General features: G+C 48.3%; 2 protein-coding genes across 6 annotated transcripts in view; one reads left to right on the forward strand and one right to left on the reverse strand.

The window, feature by feature from the left end:
• LOC122373418 (ATP-dependent translocase ABCB1-like) overlaps positions 1-14,835 on the reverse strand; it is a 33,241-nt gene extending 18,406 nt beyond the window's left edge. The window contains 3 exon segments of the mRNA XM_043351443.1: positions 230-457; positions 2,451-2,595; positions 14,710-14,835. Coding sequence (XP_043207378.1) covers positions 230-457; positions 2,451-2,557 — 335 coding nt within the window. The 5' untranslated portion in view covers positions 2,558-2,595; positions 14,710-14,835.
• A 6,278-nt stretch (positions 14,836-21,113) lies between these two features.
• Positions 21,114-25,880, forward strand: part of LOC122373417 (ATP-dependent translocase ABCB1-like) — a 40,946-nt gene continuing 36,179 nt past the window's right edge. For 4 of the 5 annotated variants that reach the window (XR_006255042.1, XM_043351437.1, XM_043351439.1 and 1 more), the window contains exon 1: positions 21,239-21,369. The gene's annotated coding sequence lies outside the window, so the exon portion shown is untranslated. Of the gene's footprint in view, positions 21,370-25,880 lie in introns of all 5 variants that reach the window. The other variant, XM_043351438.1, reaches the window with a different exon arrangement.

Below are 25,880 nucleotides of genomic sequence, written 5' to 3' on the forward strand. Positions count from 1 at the left end.
TTTGAATGGTACAAAATTTGCAGATTTCAAAACATGTTTAAAAACTCACGGAGTCCATTTATCGAATCTCAGATTTGCCACTCGTAATTACGGCCGTCAAACTCTAACACTGCAACAACAAATAGCTCTAACTTCCCAGCTCTAACTTCATCTACCAGCCTTCCATTCACTCCTTCTTACAAACTCCCACTAACTCCCGCAGCTTTCAATCCCCCAAACTCGCACTCACTCTGCACTCCCGTCGGCCGTCTGGTTGAGTCCAAACTCCGCCAAGGCCTCTGTGACGTTTCCAAACAAAGAAACAACTGCCGGCAGGGCCATGGACGACAGTACTGCTGCCAGGAGTCCGGCAGAGATGAGCCATCGATCCTTTCTGTCAGCGTACCGAAACAGCTGGCGAAAAGGCACCGGAGGCGGGCCCGACTCTTTGGCGGGCGCTGCTGGTGGCTCCTCAGTGCTGTGACGTCAGAGAGCAGTGGTGACGTCAGAGAGCAGTGGTGACGTCAGAGGGGAATGGTGACGTCAGAGAGGAGTGGTGACGTCAGAGGGGAATGGTGTGATAGCGCCGTTTGTTTGTGGTTGACGTTCGTCGGTTCTCGGACTTCTCCCCCCAGACGCAGAGTGTCTTTGAGAAGAGGTGCGCGCGCTCCAGAGCTCCGAGGTGAACTCGGCACCTCTGGTCCAGAGCCGAGGGTGTACGCAGCCAGGCCGAACCACTCGCTACCGGTTCAAACCAGTAATGAGTGTCCTCTGCCCTGATACGCCCACTCCAGTTCTTTTCCATCAGGCGTACCACCCGAGTGGGCGGCGGGCACCGCCCCATTTGATTTATTGTACAAAAATAACACTTTGTAATGTAATGTTCAATGTACATCAACTAAAGGGATTAATGTACATCAACAACTATAAAGGGATTAATAATGTACATGAACAGTTAAGCAGCGGCGCCCGGCGCTGGTGACGCATGCCGATGGTCTGGATACCTAGTGTTTGCACTATCACACCGCTTGGCCGAGCGCCGTTCGACACTGCACGGGTTCAGCTCCGGTCCCGGTCAGGTCGGGTCACGTCGGAGGAGCAGATAGGCGTACAAGTGTGATAAAATAAAATTTTAAACCGGCTAGACGTTACAATTGGTGACGTCAGAGAGTTGTATCGATCAGAAGAGTTAAACATTTTGTTTTTCTCACAGACAATGATAACACAATAACAAAATAAATAAGACCACATTTCGGACAACAAAGTTCCTTCGTCAGTGGAAAATAAGATATAGGCTTTACAATCGATAACATATAGATGACATTTATATTCCATAGACAACTATATTTTATCGATTGTAAAGCCTATATCTTATTTTCCACTAACGAAGGCACTTTGTTGTCCGAAACGTCTGGTCTTATTTATTTTGCTATTGTATTGTCATTGTCTGTGATAAAAACAAGGTGTATCGATGTTACAGTGCCACTGTTACAGCTACCACCGGGTGGTAGCAAACGATGGTGCTGACGCTTGCCAGCAAGGGGTGGTTGTATCTCAAGTGCTGACATTGACCAAGCCAAACCTATAGGCCAAAGATCCAAACATCTGTGTAAATCGGATGCTTACGGCAAACCAAAAAGGGATTGATTTAATAAATAATTCAACTATATACATTTGTCGCAGCGGCACAAAATCGTAAAATGGGAACGATAAATTGCTCTATGCCCAGATTTCGTCATGGTGAGAAAAGGCTCGCTGTTATTCGATATCGAAAAACAGCGTCTTACGCCGTTATCAAAATCAGAAACGTCCTTCCACCTAATCCTAAATTTAGAATCACAATCTAAAATTTGCAAACAAATACATGGTTTAAGGAACCTTACACTATCTAATGATCCAGTGAGCGATAAGTTTCGGTGACTGATAATGTTAGAACCAGCCAAAGGCGACCAGCCCAAAGCAATGGATTGTTCGATACTGTCGTCGGTTGCCATGACAACGGAATGACGATAACATAGAGAAAAACAAACGGCGGTCATGTCATGGACATTGGCTGCATGCTTTTATGTTCCACCTTTTATGTTACACGTTCCACTGTGATTGTAATAAAGTGTCTTCTCGTCACTTGATAGCATGACATGGACTTTGATCGTTAGCGAGCTGGAGACAGTTAACAATGTCTCTTACAAACGCGGCCACGTTAAAGAAATACATAAGGACGCGAAGGTTTAACAGTTGCAACCAAACTACATACCACAAACTGTGACCTAACTCCGAAAAATTTATTCAAGGAGAGAGGTTGGTAATTTGCTGGGGCATAAAAATATGTTTTTTACGCAAAACATTAGGAAAAAGTAGAAAAGGTAACTGCGGAAACTTCTTAAGAAACTCCAAAACTGCGATCGAGCCCAATAACCCACATGACAGCAAACTTAACTACTCGCACTCACCAAATTCCTCAACTCACTCACCTGAGTGTGGCCTCACTCATGGTGGCGAGTTTGCTCTGTTTCAGCTGGATCTCCGGAGTTTGGGTCCCCAAGTCAGAGTCGTCTTGCTCCTCAGGTACCGGTGCCATCGTGAGGTCGTTCCAGGAGTCGAGGCTCGACGTGGACCCTGGCGAATGGCACAAGTCAGAAACATTTATACCCCCCAAAACCCCCCTAATTATTGACTTAGAGCTACTAAATTTTTACAGGGGCGAGAACTCCTATGGACCCACCTACCCAGTATATTTGGCATTTCTAAGTGCCATAGGAGCCAATCGCCAGGGGGCGGGGGGGGGGTCGTACCACTCCCCCATCGCCGTCCGTGTTATGGAAAAGGCCCTCGCCTGGCAAGGGTTAATTAATCAGCAAATCTAGGAATTCATAACGAATTACTTACTTAACCTTCCAGGCGGTGCCTCTGGTGACTTGACTTTTGACCTGACCCAAAAAATGACCGAAGTGTTTTCGTCCTTATTTTGGACAATCTATCGATTGCCGCTTACCGCGTGTCGCTACGTGGCCCGAGGCCAGGATCGAGCCGAGTTAGAAGGGGTGGGTGTTCATTGTTCAGACACCCCTCGTCCCGGCGCAGAAGTCGCGAAGCACCGGCCCTAAAGGGCAGGGGCGTAGGCAGGGGGGGGGCCACTGGGCCATGGCCCCCCCCCCCTTGGGCGCCGAAGGCGCCCTTTGCGATTGGAGGGCGCCGAAGGCGCCCTCCAATCGCAAATGCAATTGTGATATAATCGAATCGAAAAACAATCGCGACTGGAGGGCGCCCTCCAATCGCGAATGTGTTTACAGGGAAAATACGGATGGAGGGCGCCCTCGGAGGACGCCCATTCCAAATACGCCCTCCAAATACGGTTGGAGGGCTCCCTCGGGCGCCCTCCAACCACATTTGTAGGCTGTAGCTCTCTAAGCGTAACGGTGGTCGCCTATGTAAGCCGCTGTCCTGTAAATAAGCGCCCTCTCACCCGAAGGCGCCCTCCTGTAGGTCGCCACCCTGCTACACATTGCCGCCCTTCTGCTGATCGGCGTCCTCATAATTATTGGCGCTCTTCTACCTATTGCGCCCTCATGTGAAATTTTGAAGGCCGCCTTTCTCCCTTTTGGCACCCTCTTGTTCAGTGCCGCCCTCCTACCTATTGGTTCCCTAGTCCTTCCTGTTGAATGCTAATCGGGGCCCTTCTCCTATTGGCGCCCTCGTGTTGATGTTGATCGCCGCCCTCCTAACCACTGGCACCCTCCTGTTGATCACCGCCCTCCTATCTACTGGCACCTTCCTGTTGACCAGCGCCCTCCGCACAGACGCCCTCCTGTTCGTGTCATCCTCTTGAGCAAAGGCGCCCTCCTCACCATTGCCACGCCCATTTTAATCGTCACCCTTCCGCTCATTGGCGACTTGCAGTTGATGACCGCCCTCCGACCTATTGGCGACCTCTTGTTGATCGCTGCACCCTCCTATTGGTGCTCTCCTGTTCCTCGCCACCCTCTTACCTGGTGGCGCCCTCCTGTGGATTGTTGATCGGGGCCCTCCTACCTATTGGTGCCCTCCTGTTGATCGCTGCCCTTCTATCCATTTGCGCCCTCCTGCTGCTCGCCAACTTCCTACCTATCGGTGCCCTACTGTCGAAACTCGGGATGTTGATCGGGGCTCTTCTACCTATTAGCGCCCTCCTGTGGATCGCAGCCCTTCTACCTATTGGCAACATCCGTTGATCGCTGCCCTCCTATCATTTATTTACTCCTTTGGCATGTTCTTCAACTTAGTCGTTCTATTGCACATAGTTGATGTCTTGCCTGTGAAAACTGCCACAAATGAACGTGCATTCAGCACAATGAATGAAGTACCTATACCTACCAAAACTATCTACGCTCTACGATGCATAAAACACGTCTTTGGTCTTAACGGATTGATCCTACTTTACCTGCATCATGGCATCTATATTCTATATGTATTACGATTAAGTATTGTCAACAGGTTCGGCCGCAACAGCAGGCATCTGAAGTTTCGGTGATTGAAACTGGTTATGTGGGTACACTGTATGCACCTGTGAGAAGGCTATGAAGGCTGGTCTGAGGTAATTTGGATGATGTTTACGCATCTCGCGCTCCGGTATCAATCCGATACGGTGATCTGGTGCGTAGATATGCCACCGCTAATAAACTTTTATACATCGACACCCATGAGCCAAGCTTTCTATACAGTTTGTGTGGCAGCGGCCCGACCAAACCTTAGGTATTTTTTATACCTTCAAATTTGGTAAAAGAGCGAGAGGAGCTTTGAACAGTGATCGTATAAAAGGCGTGCCTAAAAAGCGGAGGAAAAGGTTGTTTTCAAAAATTTCGCGCGCCTTCGGCGCAGCATTTCAAGACCACTCGACCTTTTGTGACCTGGAGTATAAAGAATACACACGATGCAAAATCAATGCAGCACGACCTATACGAGGTTACGCAAAAAAAAAAACTGGTGGCATGGTAAAAAACGCCTCCCAACCCCCCCCCCCCCGTTGAGTGATTTTTTATCTCGCGACCGTATGGCGCCCTCCTTGGGTGAGGTGGCGCCCTCCAAACCCTTGGCCCCCCCCTTCGCGATTTTCTAAATACGCCGCTGCTAAAGGGAGTGAGAGACGAAATAAAATATATCTTACTAGGTAGGTGTGGCTTAGGCCATGAGAAAATCATCTCTCGTTAATAGAATATAAGAAAAAAGGCATAAAATTTTATAAACTCTCGCCGGGCGAGGGGGGGGGGGGGTCGGGTGCCATAGGATTTTTTTTCGCGATAGCTTCGAACACGCTGGAGATAGAGAGCGGAAACTTGTAATACCTGACCTTTGATTCAAGTCGGATCTTTTGACACCAACCGCATTTTTGGGTCAGGTCAGGTCACTGACCTATGACGTCATAAGTGAACCTCTGCACGGTCTTCAGATGTCGCAACTTCGTAACGCCCTCACTGCCAAAGGATCTTTCACAGGGAAATGAAACTTGCAGGATCTAGTATCCATTACGAGTTTCACAACTTGTATATCTCGGATTTTTCCTAAAGGTCATATGAGGTCAGGTCATGTTCGTGACCTCACCATTATAAGTCAATGGGGAAAAATAAAAACTGCTATATTAGCGCCGGAAACGATCTCCAGCTATCTCAAGCACAGCATCGTGATTTGATGCACTCCTTGCAGGGTAAGATGCGTCACTTTTGCAATGTTGACCCCTTGCGTGACGTCATTTATGACGTCATCAAGGTCATATTAGCTTTTCGTCAATAACTCCCGATCAAATTAAGCTAGCGAGTCGGGAAAGTCACCAATGGACTCAGAAAGACCTGCCGAATCGAATGATTTGCGACATAACCTCTTTTGACCAACTTTGTGACCTGGGGGCGCTGACCTGACCGTGACCTGAGGTCAACACCCTAAGTTGACCTGACCCAAACAAAAAGTACATCATTCGACGCGCCTGAGCGAGGCAAACACGATGCTGCCAAAATCGCTGCTCTGCGGCCGTTTTTTGCGAAGTTATTCACCAAAAACTGAACCGTACATAACTTGGGGCACTTGACCTGGCCTCAGGGGTCACCGATTGGCCTAGGACCTTAAAATCGGGTACCAATCTCTGCGTCTCGTAACGGCACACACGCTCGTTTTTTTTTCGCGACGCGCTAGTTCCACCAGGGGAGAAACGGCGAGGGGGGGGTCGTACCCGCCCCCCCTCTGCCGGCGCGTATGTAGAAATCCAATAGGTCCGGCGAGGGTTAAGCGCAAACGTTGCTAACCCGCGCACCACTGGGGTTTGCGTATAACACGCCCTACTGGGGGGGGGGGGGGGGTATTCATAGCCCCCCTCCTAACTCCGAAACTACTCGGCCGATCGTCAAAATTCAAACGGGTCTGATAGCCCCGGAAAAACTGCCGAGCGAAACCTAATTTCATTGACCTCGAGGTCACCGATGACGTCACAGGTCAGGTCAAAATAAAAATTATTAGCATTTTGGCTTGTTCACGTTTTGGGCTCTGGCCGCCGTCTTACAAGTCAGACCAGGCTCATTTTTGGTTCACACACTCGTGAACAGATGGTCTAGATACCCTGAGGGTACCAAACTTGTACTTTGATTTTCAGGTCAAGGTCAGGTCATCACAGTTCACGAAAATATTATATCATGCGTCGGTCACGTTACACATGTTTTATGGTCCATTTAGGCCAAAGATTTCGAATGTGATGTCGTCTGTGTCATTCGAGGTCATTTTGAGTCGAATTTAGCTTAGGTCAGGTCACTTTCAGGTCAAAAAATGTCAAATTTTGAAGTTGTAATTTTTCAACAGAAAAGGTGTCTATTGGATGCAGTTTGAGCTCAGGAACACGAAAGTGCTATTTATATTGGCGTACAATGTCAAATACGTGGTGAAAAATTGATTTGAAAAATTAATAATTGTGAATTTTTTGCAATAATGCGTATAACTTGGCCATTTTGGAAGATATTTAGCTAAAACTTGCTAGAGGTAGTCATATTAACGCGTTCTATCACATGTATTCCGTTTTTTTTTTCGAAAAGTTAAAAACTTTTTGAAAAAATGTAAAAATGTAAATGTTGAATTTTATCCGAACATGACGTCTTTCTGACGTCATTTCCGGCCGACCTATGGTAGCTACGAAGTACAAATTTTGACACAAGGTGTCAAATTGATGCAGCCGAAGGTAATGAAAGTTTGGCGTCGATACGTCAAGCGATTTGGAAGTTATTGCAGAAAAACGGGAGGGGGGGGGGCTATGAATAGCCCCCCCCCCGTGGGGCGCGGGTTAATTCTCACCTAGCTAAACCGTGGTCAACGTCAGGAGGTCACACTCAACGGCCAACGCAATAATTGCCCGCTTCTCGTTCAGCGTGGGGAAACAGACTGAGCCACTTCGGCGGTATGTGTTCCGGCGTAGCCTCAAGCCAGGCTGACACTCGATTGATTTTGACCCAGCAGGGCGCGTATGGCTGAATAGCCCAGCGGGGAGCGGGTTAAGAATGAGCCGGGGGTTTTAGAGATTGGACGGAATGTGCAAGATTCACAAACCGTCTACGAAGTGGGGCTCCCCGTCCGGCGAATAGTAGGTACATGCATCGAGTGCCTTTTTTACAGCATCGAAGACTGACAAAGGTCGAGACAGAAAAAAAGACATCAACATGATCTCTTTAGTTGCTTAACATCAATTGAATTTGAGAAATGACGCAATTGTAATAGAACGTAAGATAATAATTTGGTTTTCCTGCTTACGGGCCGCCACAAAAAGATTAATAATTTCATCATTGGATAGATATAACAAAAAGTATATGGTGACACAGCCCAGGGCAGTACAAAATCAGATCAGCACCGATTCATAACTGTGGCGTGATGCTAATCTGTATTTTTCACTCACTATCACACACAACCCAAATAACACAGAACGTGACATATTCACGTGACACTTATCCGGCTGCCTACATCTAAGCAGCCGGCACATCCTCCGTTTTTCATTTCTGTGACCTACTCCTCAGCATATACGGTGACCGAGATCTCTGGTTCCCAGTGATCTGAGGTTCCGGTCCTCTCCGGGAAACCTGAGGTGGTGCTGCTGCCTCTTGGCGTGGTGGCACTCTTAGGTACAAGCTTCCGTCGCTGGTTTCTCTTCTCTTTGTCGAGTCCGTTGTGTCCTGACAGGGGCTGTACTTCCGCAGATGACGTCGATTTCTTCGGTACACTCGTCCATCCTCTGTTTTGACTGCATAGGATCGGTTGCTGTCTCGACTTACAACTACGGCGGGTCTCCATTTTTTCTGGCCGGGTCTCGGTGCCATCAGCACCGGCGTGCTGGTCTGCATGGGAGGGAGATCTTTTGCAGTTCTGTTATAATATTTCTGCTGCTTTTCTTTTCTTTCCTGAAGGCGCCTTTCTGCACCAAGCGGTACTTCGGGATTGAGCAGTTTTCCATGGATGGGTAGCATAGTTCGAGTACGCCGTCCCATGAGTCGTTGTGCCGGGGAACTGCCGACATTTTCTGACGGTAGGTTTCGCATTTCTAGTAATGCTAGATATGGATCTGATTTTGTCTCGCATGTTCTTGTCATCATTCTCTTCATTTGCTTCACCGCGTTTTCAGCCTTTCCGTTAGACTGTGGATATCCGGGAGAACTCGTCGTGTGTTTGAATTCGTATATCTCAGCGAACTCCCTGAAATCCCTTGAGTTGAAGGGAGGGCCATTGTCGCTGACGAGCTCCATTGGAATACCATAGCGTGCCATATGTCCTTTTAGCAGTCTGATGATTTCTTTCGTGGTCTTGTTGTGCACTCTGTCGCATTCTATGAAGTCGGAATAGTAATCTACAGTGACTAGATATGACCAGCCTGCAAACTCCATGAGGTCACAGCCGATCCTCTCCCATGGTCTTGCTGGTACTTTGTAGGATATGAGTGTCTCTTTCTGTTGGGCTGGCTGATAAGCCGCACATGCTGTACATTTGGAGACATAGTCTTTTATGTCTTCGTTCATGTTTGGCCAGTACAGGGCTTCTCTTGCTCTACGCATGCACGTTTGCACTCCAGCATGCGACAAGTGCACGCGTTCCAGCATGTAGCGCCTTGCGCTGACAGGTACGAAAATTCGATCACCTTTAAATATTACTCCCTTGTTGACAGATAACGTGCTCCTGAGATCGAAATACCTGCGTGCTTCCATCGGTACATCACTTTTATGTTTTGGCCATCCTTTGCTGATGAGTTCTGCGAGTGTGCATGCTTCCATGTCGTTTTCTGACTCTGTTCTCAGGAAAATAGCCGTTTTGTCAGATATCGGCAAGTAGTCTTCTATCTCCAGTTGTTCTATGTTAGCTTCTTCTTGGCATCTTCCAAGTGAAGCATAGTATATTTCATCCAGATGTTCCGTGTTCGTATCCGGGAGCTGAGCTCTGCTAAGTGTATCGGCTAGATGCATGTCAACTCCCCTTTTGTACTCTATATGGAAGTCGAATTTCTGCACCGCTAGCATCATCCGTTGCAAGCGTTTCGGTGTTTCAGCGAGGCTTTTGAGCTGGATCTGTTCCAATGGCTTGTGGTCCGACTGTATTGTCACCTCTCTTCCCAAGGTGTACCGTTCGAACTTGTTCAGTCCGTAGACAATCGCGAGCATTTCTTTTTCGATTTGGGCATAGTGTCTCTCAGCGTTGGTGAGCGTTCGAGAGGCATAGGCGACTGGCTGACCGCATTGCATTAGACACGCACCAAGCCCCTCTTGAGACGCGTCCACCTGGAGACTAGTCTCGTCTTTGGTACTGAAGTATTTCAGAACAGGTGCCTCGACGATCAGCTTCTTTATGGCTCGTAGAGCCTCGCCGTGGATGCAGTCGTCAAAAAGGAAAGGTGCATCATCCTTCAGAAGCTGACGGAATGGTGCTGCTACTGTCGACAGGTTTGGGGAAAACTTTTGAAGATAGTTGACCATTCCCAGCAGCCTCTGTACACCTTTCTTATCTTTTGGGGCTGGCATGGATTGGATAGCACGCGTCTTCTCTGGGTCAACTTGTAGACCTCGATCCGTGAATAGGTGACCCATGTAGGCTACTTGTTTTTGTTTCAGCTTCATCTTGTTCATGTTCAATCTTATACCTCTTTCTCTACATCTTTCTAGTAGAGCTTTCAGTTTCCTGTCATGATCTGTGACAGCCTCTTCGTATGTGTCGCCTTCCCCGTAGATCAGAATGTCGTCGGCAATAGCCTTTATGCCATCTATAGCTAGACCTTCTAGCTCTTGGTTTAGCCTTCTTTGAAATTCTTCTGATGCCACGGCTATACCAAATGGTAGGCGGTTCCATCTATACCGTCCCCAGGGTGTTCCAAATGTAGTCAAGAAGCTACTTTCTTCTTCGAGTTCGACGTGCCAATATCCGTTTTTTGCGTCGCAAACAGTGAACACCTTTGCCTTCTCCAGTCGGCACGTCAGGTCATCAACTGTCGGAATCGGATACTTGTTTCTTTTCAGCTCTTTGTTCAGCGGTTTGGGATCCAAGCAGAGTCGAAGGCTGCCATTCGGCTTCTTCACTACGACTAAGGCAGACACCCAGTCAGTGGGCACTTCCACAGGTGTGATGATGCCTTCACTGGTAAGACGATCCAGCTCCTGTTTGAGGCTGTCTTCCAGTGCCACTGGAACTGACCTCGTCGCCGCCTGATGCTGTTTAGCCTCTGGAACTACTTCAAGCTTCAGTTTCTCTCGGAATCGGCCTGTCCCGGTGAAAACATCCTTGTATTCGGCGACGAGTGCCTCTTTTTCTCCGGCGGCTCCTCCCGTGGTCACGTTATTGGCTTGATGCACGGTCATGATGTTGGCGTGGTTGACATTGATGAGTTCCAAGTCCTGTACAGCACTGACCCCTAATAATGGAGTATAGTCTTGTGGTACTACAAAGAATTCCACCTGATACTCCTTCATCGTCATGGGGTTCGTCACCGTCAGTTTGCATCGCCCCTTCACCGCACTGGTCGATCCATTGTACATGACAAGCGACATCTGACATGGCTGAAGCTTCTTTAGGAGGGGGTCATCGCATGCCTTCTTGTAGACGTGCTGGGGTATCACATTGACACCGGCTCCAGTGTCGAGCTGAAACCGCTCAATATGATTGTTGCCTATCATCAAGTGAGCATGTATCTTGCCGCTCCGTGGCTGTGACATTGCACCGGTGCTCACATGCAGAATGTGACTCGTCTCTTCTAACAGATTAGTTTGCTCTCCCTGTTGAGTTGCTGTTTGAATCTCGACACCAAATGAGTTAACCCTCGCCGGACCTATTGGTTTTCTACATACGCGCCGGCCGAGGGGGGGGCGGGTACGACCCCCCCCCTCGCCGTTTCGCCCCTGGTGGAGCTAGCGCGTCGCGGAAAAAAACGAGCGTGTGCGCCGTTACGAGACACAGAGATTGGTACCCGATTTTAAAGTCCTAGGTGAACCGGTGACCTCTGAGGTCAGGTCAAGTGCCCCAAGGTACGGTTCAGTTTTTGGTGAATAACTTCGCAAAAAACGGCCGCAGAGCGCCGATTTTGGCAGCATCGTGTTCATCTCGCTCAGGCGCGTCGAATGATATACTTTTTGTCCGGGTCAGGTCAACTTGGGGTGTTGACCTCAGGTCAAGGTCAGGTCAGCACCCCCAGGTCACGAAGTTGGTCGAAAGGGGTCATGTCGCATATCATTCGATTCGGCAGGTCTTCCTGAGTCCATTGGTGGCTTTCCCGACTCGCTAGCTCAATTTGATCAAGAGTTATTGACGAAAAACTAATATGACCTTGATGACGTCATAAATGACGTCACGCAAGGTCAACATTGCAAAAGTGACGCATCTAACCTTGCAAGGAGTGCATAAAATCACGATTCTGTGTGCTTGAGATAGTTGGAGATCGTTCCCGGCGCCAGAATAGCAGTTTTCATTTTTCCCCATTGACTTATAATGGTGAGGTCACGAAAATGACCTGACCTCATATGACCTTTAGGAAAAATCCGAGATATACAAGTTGTGGGACTCATAATGGATACTAGATCCTGCAAGTTTCATTTCCCTGTGACATCTCCTCTGGCAGTGAGGGCGTTGCGAAGTTGCGACATCTGAAGACCGTGCAGAGGTTCACTTATGACGTCATAGGTCAGTGACCTGACCTGACCCAAAAATGCGGTTGGTGTCAAAAGATGCGGCTTGGATCAAAGGTCAGGTATGCCAAGTTTCAGCTCTCTATCGCCAGCGTGTTCGGAGCTATCGCGAAAAAACCCTATGGGGGGGGGGGGCGGCACCCGCCCCCCCCCCCTCGGCCGGCGAGGGTTAAGGTGTGTTTCTTGTGCAGAGCTTGGTTCATCGCACCCCATACCATTCGGTACGTATGAGTCAGCCATGTCCGACATCTCTACACGGGCTCGTCTACACTTTGCGGCGACATGGTTCAGGCGACCACAGATCTGACAGGTCTTTCCCCAGGCTGGGCACTGTTCTTTTTTGAACGTGTGTTTTGTGCCACAGTATTTGCACCATCCAATAGTTGGAGTTATTCTCCGTTGTTGACCTCTTCCTCTACCATGTACTGCATGAAGGTCGGCACTTGGTGTGAAGCAAGGTTGTGTCTCTTGCTGAGTCTTCTGAGTCATCGCCTTCATCTGATCAGATGCTGTCTCATGAGCTCTTATGGTCTGCATCGCTTGGTTCAATGTCAACTCATTTTCTTGTAGAAGCCTTCGTCTGACGTTGTCGTCTTGTATACCGATAATCACCCGGTCTCGGATTAGACTTTCCTCCAGGGATCCAAAGTTGCATGTTTTTGCTAGTTGTCTCAGGCTTGTAACGTATTCGTCCACCTTCTCCTGGTTTTCTTGCTTACGTATGTTAAACTTGTACCGTTCGTACGTTTCGTTTGGTTTGACCACGCAGTAGGCTTGGAACTTTGCTACGACCGAAGACACGGATGCCTGTTCTTCTTCACTTGTGCACAGACCATCCAATATCAGCAGAGCCTCCGGACCGATGCACGTCAGGAATGTGGCAACCTGTACCTCATCTGGCTTCTCTTGTAAACCTGTGGCAATGGAGTAGTTTTTCCACTGTCGATGCCATAGCTTCCATGTTGTGTCTAAATTATCGTGGTTTTGTCTCAGTTTTAACGGACCTGGCAGAGGCAAGTTGGCCATAGCAGTGATTGCATGAAAGTATATCAGATATTTTGTTCCAATCGAAAGTTAATCATTTCAGGTCTATGTGAAAAAATACAAAATATTTACAAATAAGATACTTTCACTTCTGACACCATGTGGCGTGATGCTAATCTGTATTTTTCACTCACTATCACACACAACCCAAATAACACAGAACGTGACATATTCACGTGACACTTATCCGGCTGCCTACATCTAAGCAGCCGGCACAATAACATTCTTCCGTTCATATCGGGTAGCATAGCCAGCTCCTAGCGGCCTCCGTTCCATCGCTTCCATCCTCAGGATACAGAAATCCTTCTCCTCCACGCCGTGTAACAAATGTAAAAAGTAAATAAACAATTTCGTCTTCTGTGATAGTCTGTTTGGGGACCTCTTGTTCCAGCCGTATAACCAACACGGTTTTTCTTTTCTTCAAGTATGTATTGCAAATTTGACGACAGAATCCAAAAGTAATAAACAGTCGGCCGAGACTTTGAATAACGATACGTCAGGCCACTACGGCGGTTGGCTTTCGAATCCATCTTTCACAGCTCCTGCTCGGCGTTCGGCGTCGGCCGCTATATTCAAACGTCATACACACACGTCATACATATAGATGTACGTCATATCATAGCACCAATCAGAAGCGGGCGAGGACAGGCGTCGCAGGTGAGGAGTGAGGACCATATAAGGGTATTGTAAGTGGGCGAGGGGGCTGGGCAGTAAGTAGGTACAGAGGGAGGTGGAGGACGGGGTAGGAACGAATTTCGTTACACGCCGCAACCCCCACTACGGGCTGGACAGGCACCTTTATCTCATGCGGGCTGCTCCCTTGGAGCGGCACCGCTGCTCCCGAGGGAGCGCACCCCGTAGCCGGGTGCAGTGAGTGCCTTGGGGCTGGGTGGCCTGTCCTCTGGACGGGCTCAGTCCCGGCGACTCACTAGGGTGCCTGCCCAGACCAATGTCTCCCCCTAATTCCTATCATCCTTCCGGCCCTGAAATGGTCTCGTCAGACCGAAAGGGCTTAACCCAACAAAACAAAACAAACAAACAAACCAGCTCCTGGCGCGGGCACGTGGTGGTGACCTGTCAAATAACATGTGGAGAAGGGGAGGGAAGGCGTTACTCCCATTGTTGATTCAGCTAGGATATAGGTCTCTTCTCAACTAATGTGGTAAATGCCCTCAGAAATCGCATTCAACTGCTTCAGTGATTCTATGTCACATTTCTCTCGTGGCGATGCTATAAAACATGCTATTGTATAGTCGAGGTCAAAAGGGTTTCTTTTAGAGCAAAATATGGAGAAAAAACACAATGACCAATGCGAGATCGACGTAAGAGGTTTCTAGGTAGCTTGCAATGTGAACAAGTAACAACACAGTAGTGAACGCAGTGTCCCTTCGCAGGCACAGCAGTGTTATCCGCCTGTTGTTTTCGGTCGCTGGGCGACAGAACTCCGGCCACGTGTACTTTTTGTGGACACTGAGCAGAGGACAGTTCACACTACTTCACACACCGATACTGCACGACACACGATCCCACTCACTTGTAATATCTGCAGTCGTGCCCGCTCTCGCCTGATACTGTCGTTGTTGTTGTTGTTGAAGAGTTAGGGCGCGCAGCAGAAGATGCTGTCAACTCTAGGAGCGCGCAGCGGCGTTGCACCACCCAGCGCCACCGACTGCCGACTAGTGGGACGGTCTGCGCATGCGCGTTGCTCCGGCGAGGACTGGCTGAGTCTCGGTGGGTCATCGGGGCCGGGGTGGGGCGGGGCAGGCGGAAAGGGGGTGGGGCGGGCTGAGATGGGCGGTACTGGAGGAAGGTTCTGTGAAATTTGATGCGAGAGGACGGGCCACGGGCCACATAACCATGAGTGGGCAGTTCTCACTCTCAGACGGTAACTACAGACTCGTGAGGTGGTGCAATCCAAGGACCGTGTCCCGCCCTAAGAACACGTTCAAATGAACTCGAAGCTCTGCCTGTTGTTAAACCCTCGCCGGCCGGGGGGAGGGGGCGGGTGCCGCCCCCCCCCCAAAGGAAGTTTTTTCGCGATAGCTCCGAACACGCGATAGAGAGCTGAAACTTAGCATACCTGACCTTTGAATCAAGCCGGATCTTTTGACACCAACCGCATTTTTGGGTCAGGTCAGGTCACTGACCTATGACGTCATAAGTGAACCTCTGCACGGTCTTCAGATGTCGCAACTTCGCAACGCCCTCGCTGCCAGAGGAGATGTCACAGGGAAATGAAACTTGCAGGATCTAGTATCCATTATGAGTCTCACAACTTGTATATCTCGGATTTTTCCTAAAGGTCATATGAGGTCAGGTTATTTTCGTGACCTCACCATTATAAGTCAATGGGGAAAAATGAAAACTGCTATTCTGGCGCCGGGAACGATCTCCAACTATCGCAAGCACACAGAATCGTGATTTAATGCACTCCTTGCAAGGTTAGATGCGTCACTTTTGCAATGTTGACCTTGCGTGACGTCATTTATGACGTCATCGAGGTCATATTAGTTTTTCATCAATAACTCTTGATCAAATTGAGCTAGCGAGTCGGGAAAGCCACCAATGGACTCAAGAAGACCTGCCGAATCGAATGATATGCGACATAACCTCTTTCGACCAACTTCGTGACCTGGAGGTGCTGACCTGACCTTGACCTAAGGTCAACACCCCAAGTTGATCTGACCCGAACCAAAAGTATATCATTCGACGCGCCTGAGCGAGGCGAACACGATGCTGCCAAAATCGCGGCTCTGCGACCGTTTTTGCGAAGTTATTCACCAAAAACTGAACCGTACCCTGGGGCACTTGACCTGACCTCAGAGGTCACCGGTTGACCTAGGACCTTAAAATCGGGCACCAATCTCTGCGTCTCGTAACGGCGCACACACTCGTTTTTCCGCGACGCGCTAGCTCCACCAGGGGCGAAACAGCGAGGGGGGTCGTACCCGCCCCCCCCCCTCGGCCGGCGCGTATGTAGAAAACCAATAGGTAGGTGCGGCGAGGGTTAAAGCTCATCGTAAGAAATAAGTGTTAGTTTAAGTGATTAAATTTCATTACGGTATAATGAGCGTAGCCTACGAATCTATAACAACGCGATACTTTTCGACCTTTCTTGCCGAAATTATTTAGCAATAGCACTCGATGACTTGGCCGTTGGCCTGAGTTTAGACTAGGTGCAAAAGGAAATAGGTATTAGGTGCTGAATATGGTTATTCTGGTGCTTATTCAGCAACCACTGAATCTTCCGACCAGGCAATCCACATATGGCTTCATTTTAAAATTTTAGTGCCCGGGTCATTACAAATAAGTGCGAAAACAGCTTTTTGGGGATTCTGGACAAACATACCTAACTACCCCTTTTATTTCCCTGACTTTACCTGCTAGTACGATTTTTTTTTTGTTGCCTACCAAAGCAAATAAACAACTAAACAAAATTAACCAGTTGTATGTTAAATGTACCGTTTTCACTTGTTTCAAGAAACAACACAAAAGATTTTGTGTACGAAACTCAGGTGTTCTACCGCACACATATCTGTCACTACATATATATTTATATACGACAAACCACGCAGCTGTGTAACTCGAGTGATTCACTGCAGCCGCCCTCGTAGGGCCTGCAGGCCTGAACACTATGACTGCAACACAACGGTTTAATCTCTGCAAGAAATGGTGCAATATTTAGTTGACAAATAAATAAAAGATTGTGACAAATTGCATAAATAAGCACATTCACGCCCGGTGGCTCGTTGCATTTTGCCATGGCTGTGCTCCAGACTGTACTCACGCTGTCAATAGCAGCAAAAACAGAAGAAATATTTCCAGGGACATGTATTATCTCAGAGATGATATATATTATAGATATAATGGAGGCATTAGAGTACAAAATGACATTTAAGCCTCGCAGGCTGGGGAATATTAATGTAAACCCTTCAAGCTTTTTCGTAGATAGGGTAAAAATGACTGCCTAGAAATGGTGGTGCGTAACTCCTATGGCACTTAGAAGCGTTTAATTAACCCGCGCCCCACTGGGGTCTGCGTATAACACGCCCTACGGGGGGGGAGGGGTCTATTCATAGCCCCCCTCCTAACTCCGAAACTACTGGGCTTATCGTCAAAATTCAAATGGCGTGTGATAGTCCGGGAAAAAATTGTCGAACAAAACCTAATTTCATTGACCTCGAGGTCACCGATGACGTCAAAGCTCAGGTCAAAGTAAAAATTATCGATGTTTGACTTGTTCACCTTTTGGGCTCTGGCCGCCGTCTTACAAGCCAGAGCATGCTCATTTTTGGTTTACACACTCATGAACAGATGCATTAGATACCCTGAGGGTACCAAATTTTTACTTTGATTTTCAGGTCTGGGTCAGGTCATCACAGGTCAAGGAAATCTTATATCCTGCGTCGGTCATATGACCATGTTTTATAGTCCATTTAGGCCATAGATTTCGAATTCGATGTCTCTTATGTCATTCGAGGTCATTTTGAGTTGAATTTAGCTTAGGTCAGGCCACTTTCAGAAAAGGTCAATTTTCGAAATTAAAATTTTTCAACAAAAACAGGTCAATCGGATGCAGTTTACGCTCAGGAACACGATGGTGCTATTTTTACGGTTTACGAGGTCAAATACGTAGGTACTGAAAAAAAAAATATTTGAAAAATTTTTAAGTGTGAAATTTTCGCTAAAATGCGTATAACTTGACCATTTTTGAAGGTATCTGGCTAAAACTTGCTTGAGTAAGTCATAAAAATGTGTTTTATCACATATATTCAGTTTTTTTTTTCTCGAAAAGTGAAAACTTTAACCCGCGCCCTGCTGGGGGGGGGGGGTGTTTGAACACCCCCTTGTGGTTTTGCGCGAATATCTCAAACGGCGGCGCGGAGCGCCGCCGTTTTTGGTACACCTTATCATACATCAATTCTACACATGTTGTGAAAATTTCAGACCAAGGTCATTCAAGGTCAGGTCACCAGGTCACTTGAAGTGACCTCACCTCATAAAAAGTTTCAATGTATCACTATCGTCCTTTTTGGGTCGGCCGTAAGCCAGACGACGCTTGACACCAGAATTTGAGACCTGAATTTGAGCCGAAGGACGGAGGAACTGAGCCATGGGGTAAAAAAATACACCAGTAATGCAGACCTTCGCAGCCCCGTTTGTGTTTGCCTGCAAGACTGCCGCGCCTCGCTTCCGTTTGAAATACGTAAAATGTAAATGCAGTTTTTATCTGGAATGCCTTGAATAAACCGTAGTTTGTGGAATAAGGTCGCGTGACCATGTAAGGGAAAAATAAGTGTACATTTTGTCGTCCTTGCTCGGCATTGACAGCGTCCTCCTGACCTGAAATTGGCGCCCTCCTGAGCCAAAATTGGCGCCCTCACCAATTCTAGCCCCTCCAAATTTTTTCCTGGCTGCGCCCCTGATGAGGTTTGCCAAATCTTGGACTATGAGCACATGAAGCTGGAAAAAATTGGCACTTGCGTTTATGAATGCGACTTCACCCGGCATGCGGTGGGCCTCCCGGCCACCTTCCGCGCGTTGGGGGAGGGGGCATTTTTTGCCCCCCCCCCGTATCTCCGAAACTACTGGACATGGTGATGGGATGGACCGCAATAAGTCACGTAACGCGAGGGTCGAGTGCCGAAATCTGTGGTGGTTCGTATCTCCTATTCGTGAAATGTGAGCATAATGAAGCGTTTGCCTGACGTACGGAGCATAATGGGGCCAATGGCTCAATCACGACTTGCGCGCGCTTTAGCACCACCGCGCCGGGGGAAGTTAGGCAAAGGGGGAGGGATCGGAGATTCTCAACTCTGGTTACGGAGCGAGCGAAGCGAGCGGAGTCTCATACTAAATTAAGGGAAAATCCTGAGTATGAGCGGCCGGCCGGCCGGCCGGCCGGCCGGCCGTGGGGACGCTCTTCAAAAGCTAATATCTTAGGAACGGGACATCCGATTGACAAGCGGTCTTCTTTACTGAATGTCACTTGGACGTAAAAGTTATGTGGTGTGATGGCCACCATGCGTTCTTGCCAAACACCGCACGTGGCGCGTGGTAAAGTTGGACATTTTTTAAGAACCCCCAAAATTGCAACCTCAATAACGGCACAACGGTTGGGCCGATTGAATTGAAACTCGGTACACAGTTAGGTCTCCATCAGATAATGCATCTGCATGTGTTAAGGTTGGGGTGCTACAGCACGTGCGCACGTGCAGGGGGCGCTCCCAGATCTCGAGAACGGCTGGGCCGATTGCGCTCAAATTTGGTACACGGTTGGGGACCAGTTAGTAGAGTGCCGTACAAAAGTCAGTTTGGACCCCGCTTGCACGTGCGCACGTGCAGTGTGCCGCTTCCAGATCTCGAGAACGGCTAGGCCGGTTGCGCTGAAATTTGGCACATCGCTAAAGACCGGTTAGTAGGGTGCAGTGCACAAGTTAGTTGGAGGTACCCCCTCGCAATTTCGCACGTGCAAGGCCCATCCTCTCGCTCGCTCCGTTGGTCGCCCATAAGGCGTTTTACTGGTAATTTATGAAGTATGATTGAAACGTATGATATGAGTGAGAAGAGATGAACGAATGGACTCATGATTGACCTGTATATCGGGTGGGAGATGACCCTCAACTAGGACGGGTGCTGTTGTTACGAGTGGGATACCTGCAAAGTAGAGTTGATCTATTCAATTCCAATGTGATCAAGGGCAATTGGGCATCCCATTCCTTAACCCTCGCCCGCACATGGAGGGGTGGTTGCCACCCCCCCCCCCCCCCAGGTAGTCTTTCTGCTCTGCACTCAACATTTTTAGAGCTAGAAGGCTGATTTTTCGTATAGCTGCTTCTCTATCCTTTCTTGAAGTCCACTAAAAATTTCAAGTTTCTGTGATTTTTGGTTTCGGAGATATGACCTTGCTTGTCAGGTCATGTCATGACCCAAATGGCCAATTCTCAACATATTGCGTTTGCCATGGGCCTTATGAGCTTTTGACACCCTGATTTCGGCCTTTTTTGCCAGTCTTACCTCCCACCTATCATGGAACATGTTGTTCGACGATGTACAGGGGTCAAGGTCAGGGTCAAGGTCAACCTAGGTCATCTAAGATAATTGCGTTTTAGGCAAGCTGAACTTACTTTTTTGAAGTTTTTTTACTGCGTTTTTGGTAAAAACTTCTCAGATCATGATTTCATGTAATATGGACCCAAAAACAATCGGTGCACACATCAGTATACACACAGACACACACAGACATACAAACACATATAATTGACCTTGACCTAGCTTGACCTGAAATGACCTCAGCAGCAAAATTCTGGTCGGGTAGTGTGACAAAGAGGTTCTAGCTGGCTTGGCACCAGAAAACAGCATCGTCATCGGTATTTGATAAGCAGCACACTTGATATCCAACGGTGACCCAAAACAGCAACATTTTTTAGTTTGACCTGACCTGGAAGGTCAATGACTGACCTGAGAAGGTAAAACTGGGTATCATTGGATTCGTCTCTTCCCGAAGAATCTTTTTGGTCTTTACCGCTAAGCTCTATCTCCAACAGGAACGAAATGGCGCGGGGGGGGGTGGCAACCCCCCCCCCATGTGCGTTCTAGGATGGGAAAATGGCATGTGCGGGCGAGGGTTAACCCTGGCCTATGTGTTTCCGATGATTGATCGCCCCGGATAGAGATAGTCAGAGTCGGGACGAGTTCGTGAGATACCGGGCCGAGAAGGGCTTTTCGAAGCGCTCCGACAGGCGACAGAGCCCGACAACACCGGGGAGCGAGCTAGCCCACCTAAGAAACAGTATACCCGGTTAGCCCCGCAACGGCGAAACCCCGCTAGAGAACCCTCCTCCATGCCGCCTTGGTACCGCCCATCTCAGCCCGCCCCGCCCCCACCCCGCTCGACCCGCCCCACCCCCGCTGACCCGCCGAGACCCAGTCAGTCCTCGCCGGAGCAGCGCGCATGCGCAGACCGTCCCACTAGTCTGTAGTCGGTGGCGCTGGGTGGTGCAACGCCGCTGCGCGCTCCTAGAGCTGGGGGAGCCATCGACCGACGGGGACGGGGGGGGGGGGGCGGCGGCTGGGCGCCCACCCAACTCCGATAAAACCGACGACGAGACACGACGAGGGCCAGTGACAGTCAGGTGTCAGACTGGGGTCGCAGAGCACACGGCGAGGACGGGCACGACTGCAGATATTACAGGTGAGTGGAATCCTGTGTCGTGCAGTATCAGTGTGTGAACTGTCCTCTGCTCAGTGTCCACAAAAAGTAGGTACACGTGACCGGAGTTCTGTCGCCCAGCGACCGAAAACAACAGGCGGATAACACTACCGTGCCTGCGAAGGAACACTGTTGTTACTTGTTCACATTGCAAGCGACCTGGAAGCCTCTTACGTCGATCTCGCATCATACGCGGCGGAACGGGGAGGGCACCGGGGCACCGTGCCCCCCTTTGATTTTGGCATTTTAACCCGCGCCCCACTGGGGTCTGCGTATAACACGCCCTACTGGGGGGGGGGGCTATTCATAGCCCCCCCCCCTGCTAACTCCGAAACTACTGGGCCGATCGTCAAAATTCAAACGGCGTCTGATAGCCCCGGAAAAACTGTCGAGCGAAACCTAATTTCATTGACCTCGAGGTCACCGATGACGTCACAGGTCAGGTCAAAGTAAAAATTATTAGCATTTTGGCTTCTTCACGTTTTGGGCTCTGGCCGCCGTCTCACAAGTCAGATCAGGCTCATTTTTGGTTCACACACTCGTGAACAGATGCTCTAGATACTCTGAGGGTACCAAACTTGTACTTTGATTTTCAGGTCAAGGTCAGGTCATCACAGGTCACGAAAATATTATATCATGCGTCGGTCACGTGACACATGTTTTATGGTCCATTTAGGCCAAACATTTCGAATTTGATGTCGTCTGTGTCATTCGAGGTCATTTTGAGTCGAATTTAGCTTAGGTCAGGTCTTTTTTAGGTCAAAAAAGGTCAAATTTTGAAGTTAAAATTTTTTAACAACAAAGGTGTCTATTGGATGCAGTTTGAGCTCAGGAACACGATGGTGCTATTTACATTGGCGTACAATGTCAAATTCGTGCTGAAAAATTGATTTGAAAAATTAATAATTGTTATTTTTTGCTATAATGCGTATAACTTGGCCATTTTTGAAGATATTTAGCTAAAACTTGCTAGAGTTAGTCATAATAATGCGTTCTATCACATATATTCCGGTTTTTTCGAAAAGTGAAAAACTTTTTGAAAAAAATGTGAAAATATAAATTTTGAATTTTATTATATCAAATTTTCGAAATTTTCAAAATTTCGAAAATCCGAGATAGCAGTTTGATAGCGCAGTCTATTTTGAGTCCTCTCATGCAAAGAAATTGGATCTAGCTTAAAAACTGAGCTCTTGGGAGCGATTGCCGTGGTTCAATGTTTTGCGTCGAAATCGGTCGAACATGACGTCACTCTGACGTCATTTCCGGCCGACCTATGGTAGGTACGAAATTCAAATTTTGACACAAGGTGTCAAATTTATGCAGCCAAAGGTACTGAAAGTTTGGCGTCGATACGTCAAGCGGTTTGGAAGTTATTGCGAAAAAACGGGAGGGGGGGCTATAAATAGCCCCCCCCCAGTGGGGCGCGGGTTAAAAACCCCAGCTCCGTCAAAGACGCCCTAGGCTCAGTCACAGACGCCTCTAGTTCAGTCACAAACGCCTCAATTCAGTCACAGACGTCACTGGCCCAGTCACAGACGGGCTTAATCACAGACGCCCCGCTAGCTCAGTCACAGACGGCCCTGGTTCAGTCACAGACGCCCCGACTCAATCACAGACGCTCCAGGCCCATTCCCAAACTCCTCGTCTCAGCCAAAGACGACGGACGTCCCCAGCTCAGTCAGGAAATGGTTGGTGGTTGGTTGGAAATGGTCAGGAAATGGTTGACCAGAAGTCACGAGCTTGATATGGCAGTCCAATAATTGAAAAAATGTAGTAACTATGACGCTCCAATAACGGCGAGCAGTGCCCAGGACGACCCCGCACCGGTGTGAGCGCCATTGTCAGATAGTGGCCGTGAACTACTCGTGAACTTTCGTGAACTGCCTGTGCCATGTGCGAAATATTCGTGAAGTGCGTTAACTCGTCTTGAACTATTCTCGCCATAAATACGTGAAGTACACGTGACGGTGTCAGTGAAAAGGCACGGCCACACTGCGATGCCCACTGATTCGTGAACATGTCGTGAACTACTCGTGAACTACTCGTGAGCTCGACATGAACTCTGTGGCAGCATGTGACAGTCACGGCATGGGGCGGGCGCATTGTCACGCATTAGCACGCATTCTTTCGCAGTGACCCGAAGAGTTCACGATGAGTTCACGAACAGTTTGAAAAAGTTCACGATCCGGTCTCGAAATTTTACCGTGAACAAAATTTTGAACATTTCAAAACTCTCGTTCCGACATGGCACGTAGTCGCGACGAGGTTACGCATATTTCACGTCAGCTTACGACTAGTTTACAAACTGACAGGATTCGATTCTTACCAATGCTTGCCACAAAATCATTCGAGTGTCAGCCTGGCTTGAGGCTGTGCCGCAACACAACACATACCTACCGCCGAAGTGGCTCAGTCTGCTTTCCCACGCTGAACGAGAAGCGGGCAATTGTTGTGTTGGCCCTTAAATTGTGAACTCCTGACGTTGACCACGGTTTGGAAGTGCGAATCAACGAAGTATGCATTTAATGTATTATCGTTTTTACGCTTTATTGTCTTATGGAAGACCTGTCTAATGGAAGCATTATCCATACTAATTTAGCGTAAAAGTTGCCTTATTTCGAAAAATAAAAATATGTTATGTAATCGTAATCATATCTTACTTTTCTATTTGAGAATAAGATTAGCATTTATATGAATGCACAAGTAATAACGACGCAGCAGCGAATGGCATAGAATACGCATTTAGTTAGAGGCTACCGTACTGGAGTTCGTAGAGTAGACATGCATATTCCCATAAATATGCACATTTACAGCTCAGCGTCCAAGGCCACTGCAGTCCTGTTCTGGCATAGCACAGCCTACTGTCTCGGGAAACGTGACAATCCATCAACAACATACCATATAGCGGGGCATTAGCACACAAACACCGCACATATCACACATGGCTCGTCTGCTGCTTTGGTGGTATTTCTAAGCCTGTATAATCACTTTAACCCTCGCCGGACCTATTGGTTTTCTACATACGCGCCGGCCGAGGGGGGGGGGGGGCGGGTACGACCCCCCCCTCGCCGTTTCGCCCCTGGTGGAGCTAGCGCGTCGCGGAAAAAACGAGCGTGTGCGCCGTTACGAGACGCAGAGATTGGTACCCGATTTTAAGGTCCTAGGTCAACCGGTGACCTCTGAGGTCAGGTCAAGTGCCCCAGGGTACGGTTCAGTTTTTGGTGAATAACTTCGCAAAAAACGGCCGCAGAGCGCCGATTTTGGCAGCATCGTGTTCGCCTCGCTCAGGCGCGTCGAATGATATACTTTTTGTCCGGGTCAGGTCAACTTGGGGTGTTGACCTCAGGTCAAGGTCAGGTCAGCACCCCCAGGTCACGAAGTTGGTCAAAAGAGGTCATGTCGCATATCATTCGATTCGGCAGGCCTTCCTGAGTCCATTGGTGCCTTTCCCGACTCGCTAGCTCAATTTGATCAAGAGTTATTGACGAAAAACTAATTTGACCTTGATGACGTCATAAATGACGTCACGCAAGGTCAACATTGCAAAAGTGACGCATCTAACCTTGCAAGGAGTGCATCAAATCACGATTCTGTGTGCTTGAGATAGTTGGAGATCGTTCCCGGCGCCAGAATAGCAGTTTGAATTTTTCCCCATTGACTTATAATGGTGAGGTCACGAAAATGACCTGACCTCATATGACCTTTAGGAAAAATCCGAGATATACAAGTTGTGGGACTCATAATGGATACTAGATCCTGCAAGTTTCATTTCCCTGTGACATCTGCTCTGGCAGTGAGGGCGTTGCGAAGTTGCGACATCTGAAGACCGTGCAGAGGTTCACTTATGACGTCATAGGTCAGTGACCTGACCTGACCCAAAAATGCGGTTGGTGTCAAAAGATGCGGCTTGGATCAAAGGTCAGGTATGCAAAGTTTCAGCTCTCTATCGCCAGCGTGTTCGGAGCTATCGCGAAAAAACCCTATGGGGGGGGGCGGCACCCGCCCCCCCCCTCGGCCGGCGAGGGTTAAGCGCTTTACTGGAAAGCGCAGGTGAAGCTTCAATATATTGAGGTATACCTTTGACCATCATAGGTCAATGCCCTTAACACTGGCTGGCTGAAAATCTGCTGAAATTAGGACAAAAAAGGATATTTTCTTGATTTCACTTTTTGACCTTCTTTTCACTCCTGCTTCTCGTCTCGTGCCATATTTATTTGTGCGCTTAAACGATCCGATAGACCACAAAAATCGACTATAACAGCTTAAAGCTGTACCTACTCGTAAAGTCGTAACTTTCAATATCGAACAAAAATAAGTCATCGGGACTATCAGAAAAAAACAACGGAAAATTGTTATCATATTATCGAGAAAATGGTATAAATGGGTTCAAGAAAATTCTTTTATAGTTAAGCAAGTGTAATTAACTTATGCATTAGTATGCGGATTTTTCTACTGTTTATCTTTGTCTTATACATGGTCCACTGAATATACCG

The sequence above is a fragment of the Amphibalanus amphitrite genome, unplaced genomic scaffold (assembly GCF_019059575.1).
Source record: "Amphibalanus amphitrite isolate SeventyFive unplaced genomic scaffold, NRLGWU_Aamphi_draft 001492F_arrow, whole genome shotgun sequence".
Taxonomy (NCBI): Eukaryota; Metazoa; Arthropoda; class Thecostraca; order Balanomorpha; family Balanidae; genus Amphibalanus; species Amphibalanus amphitrite.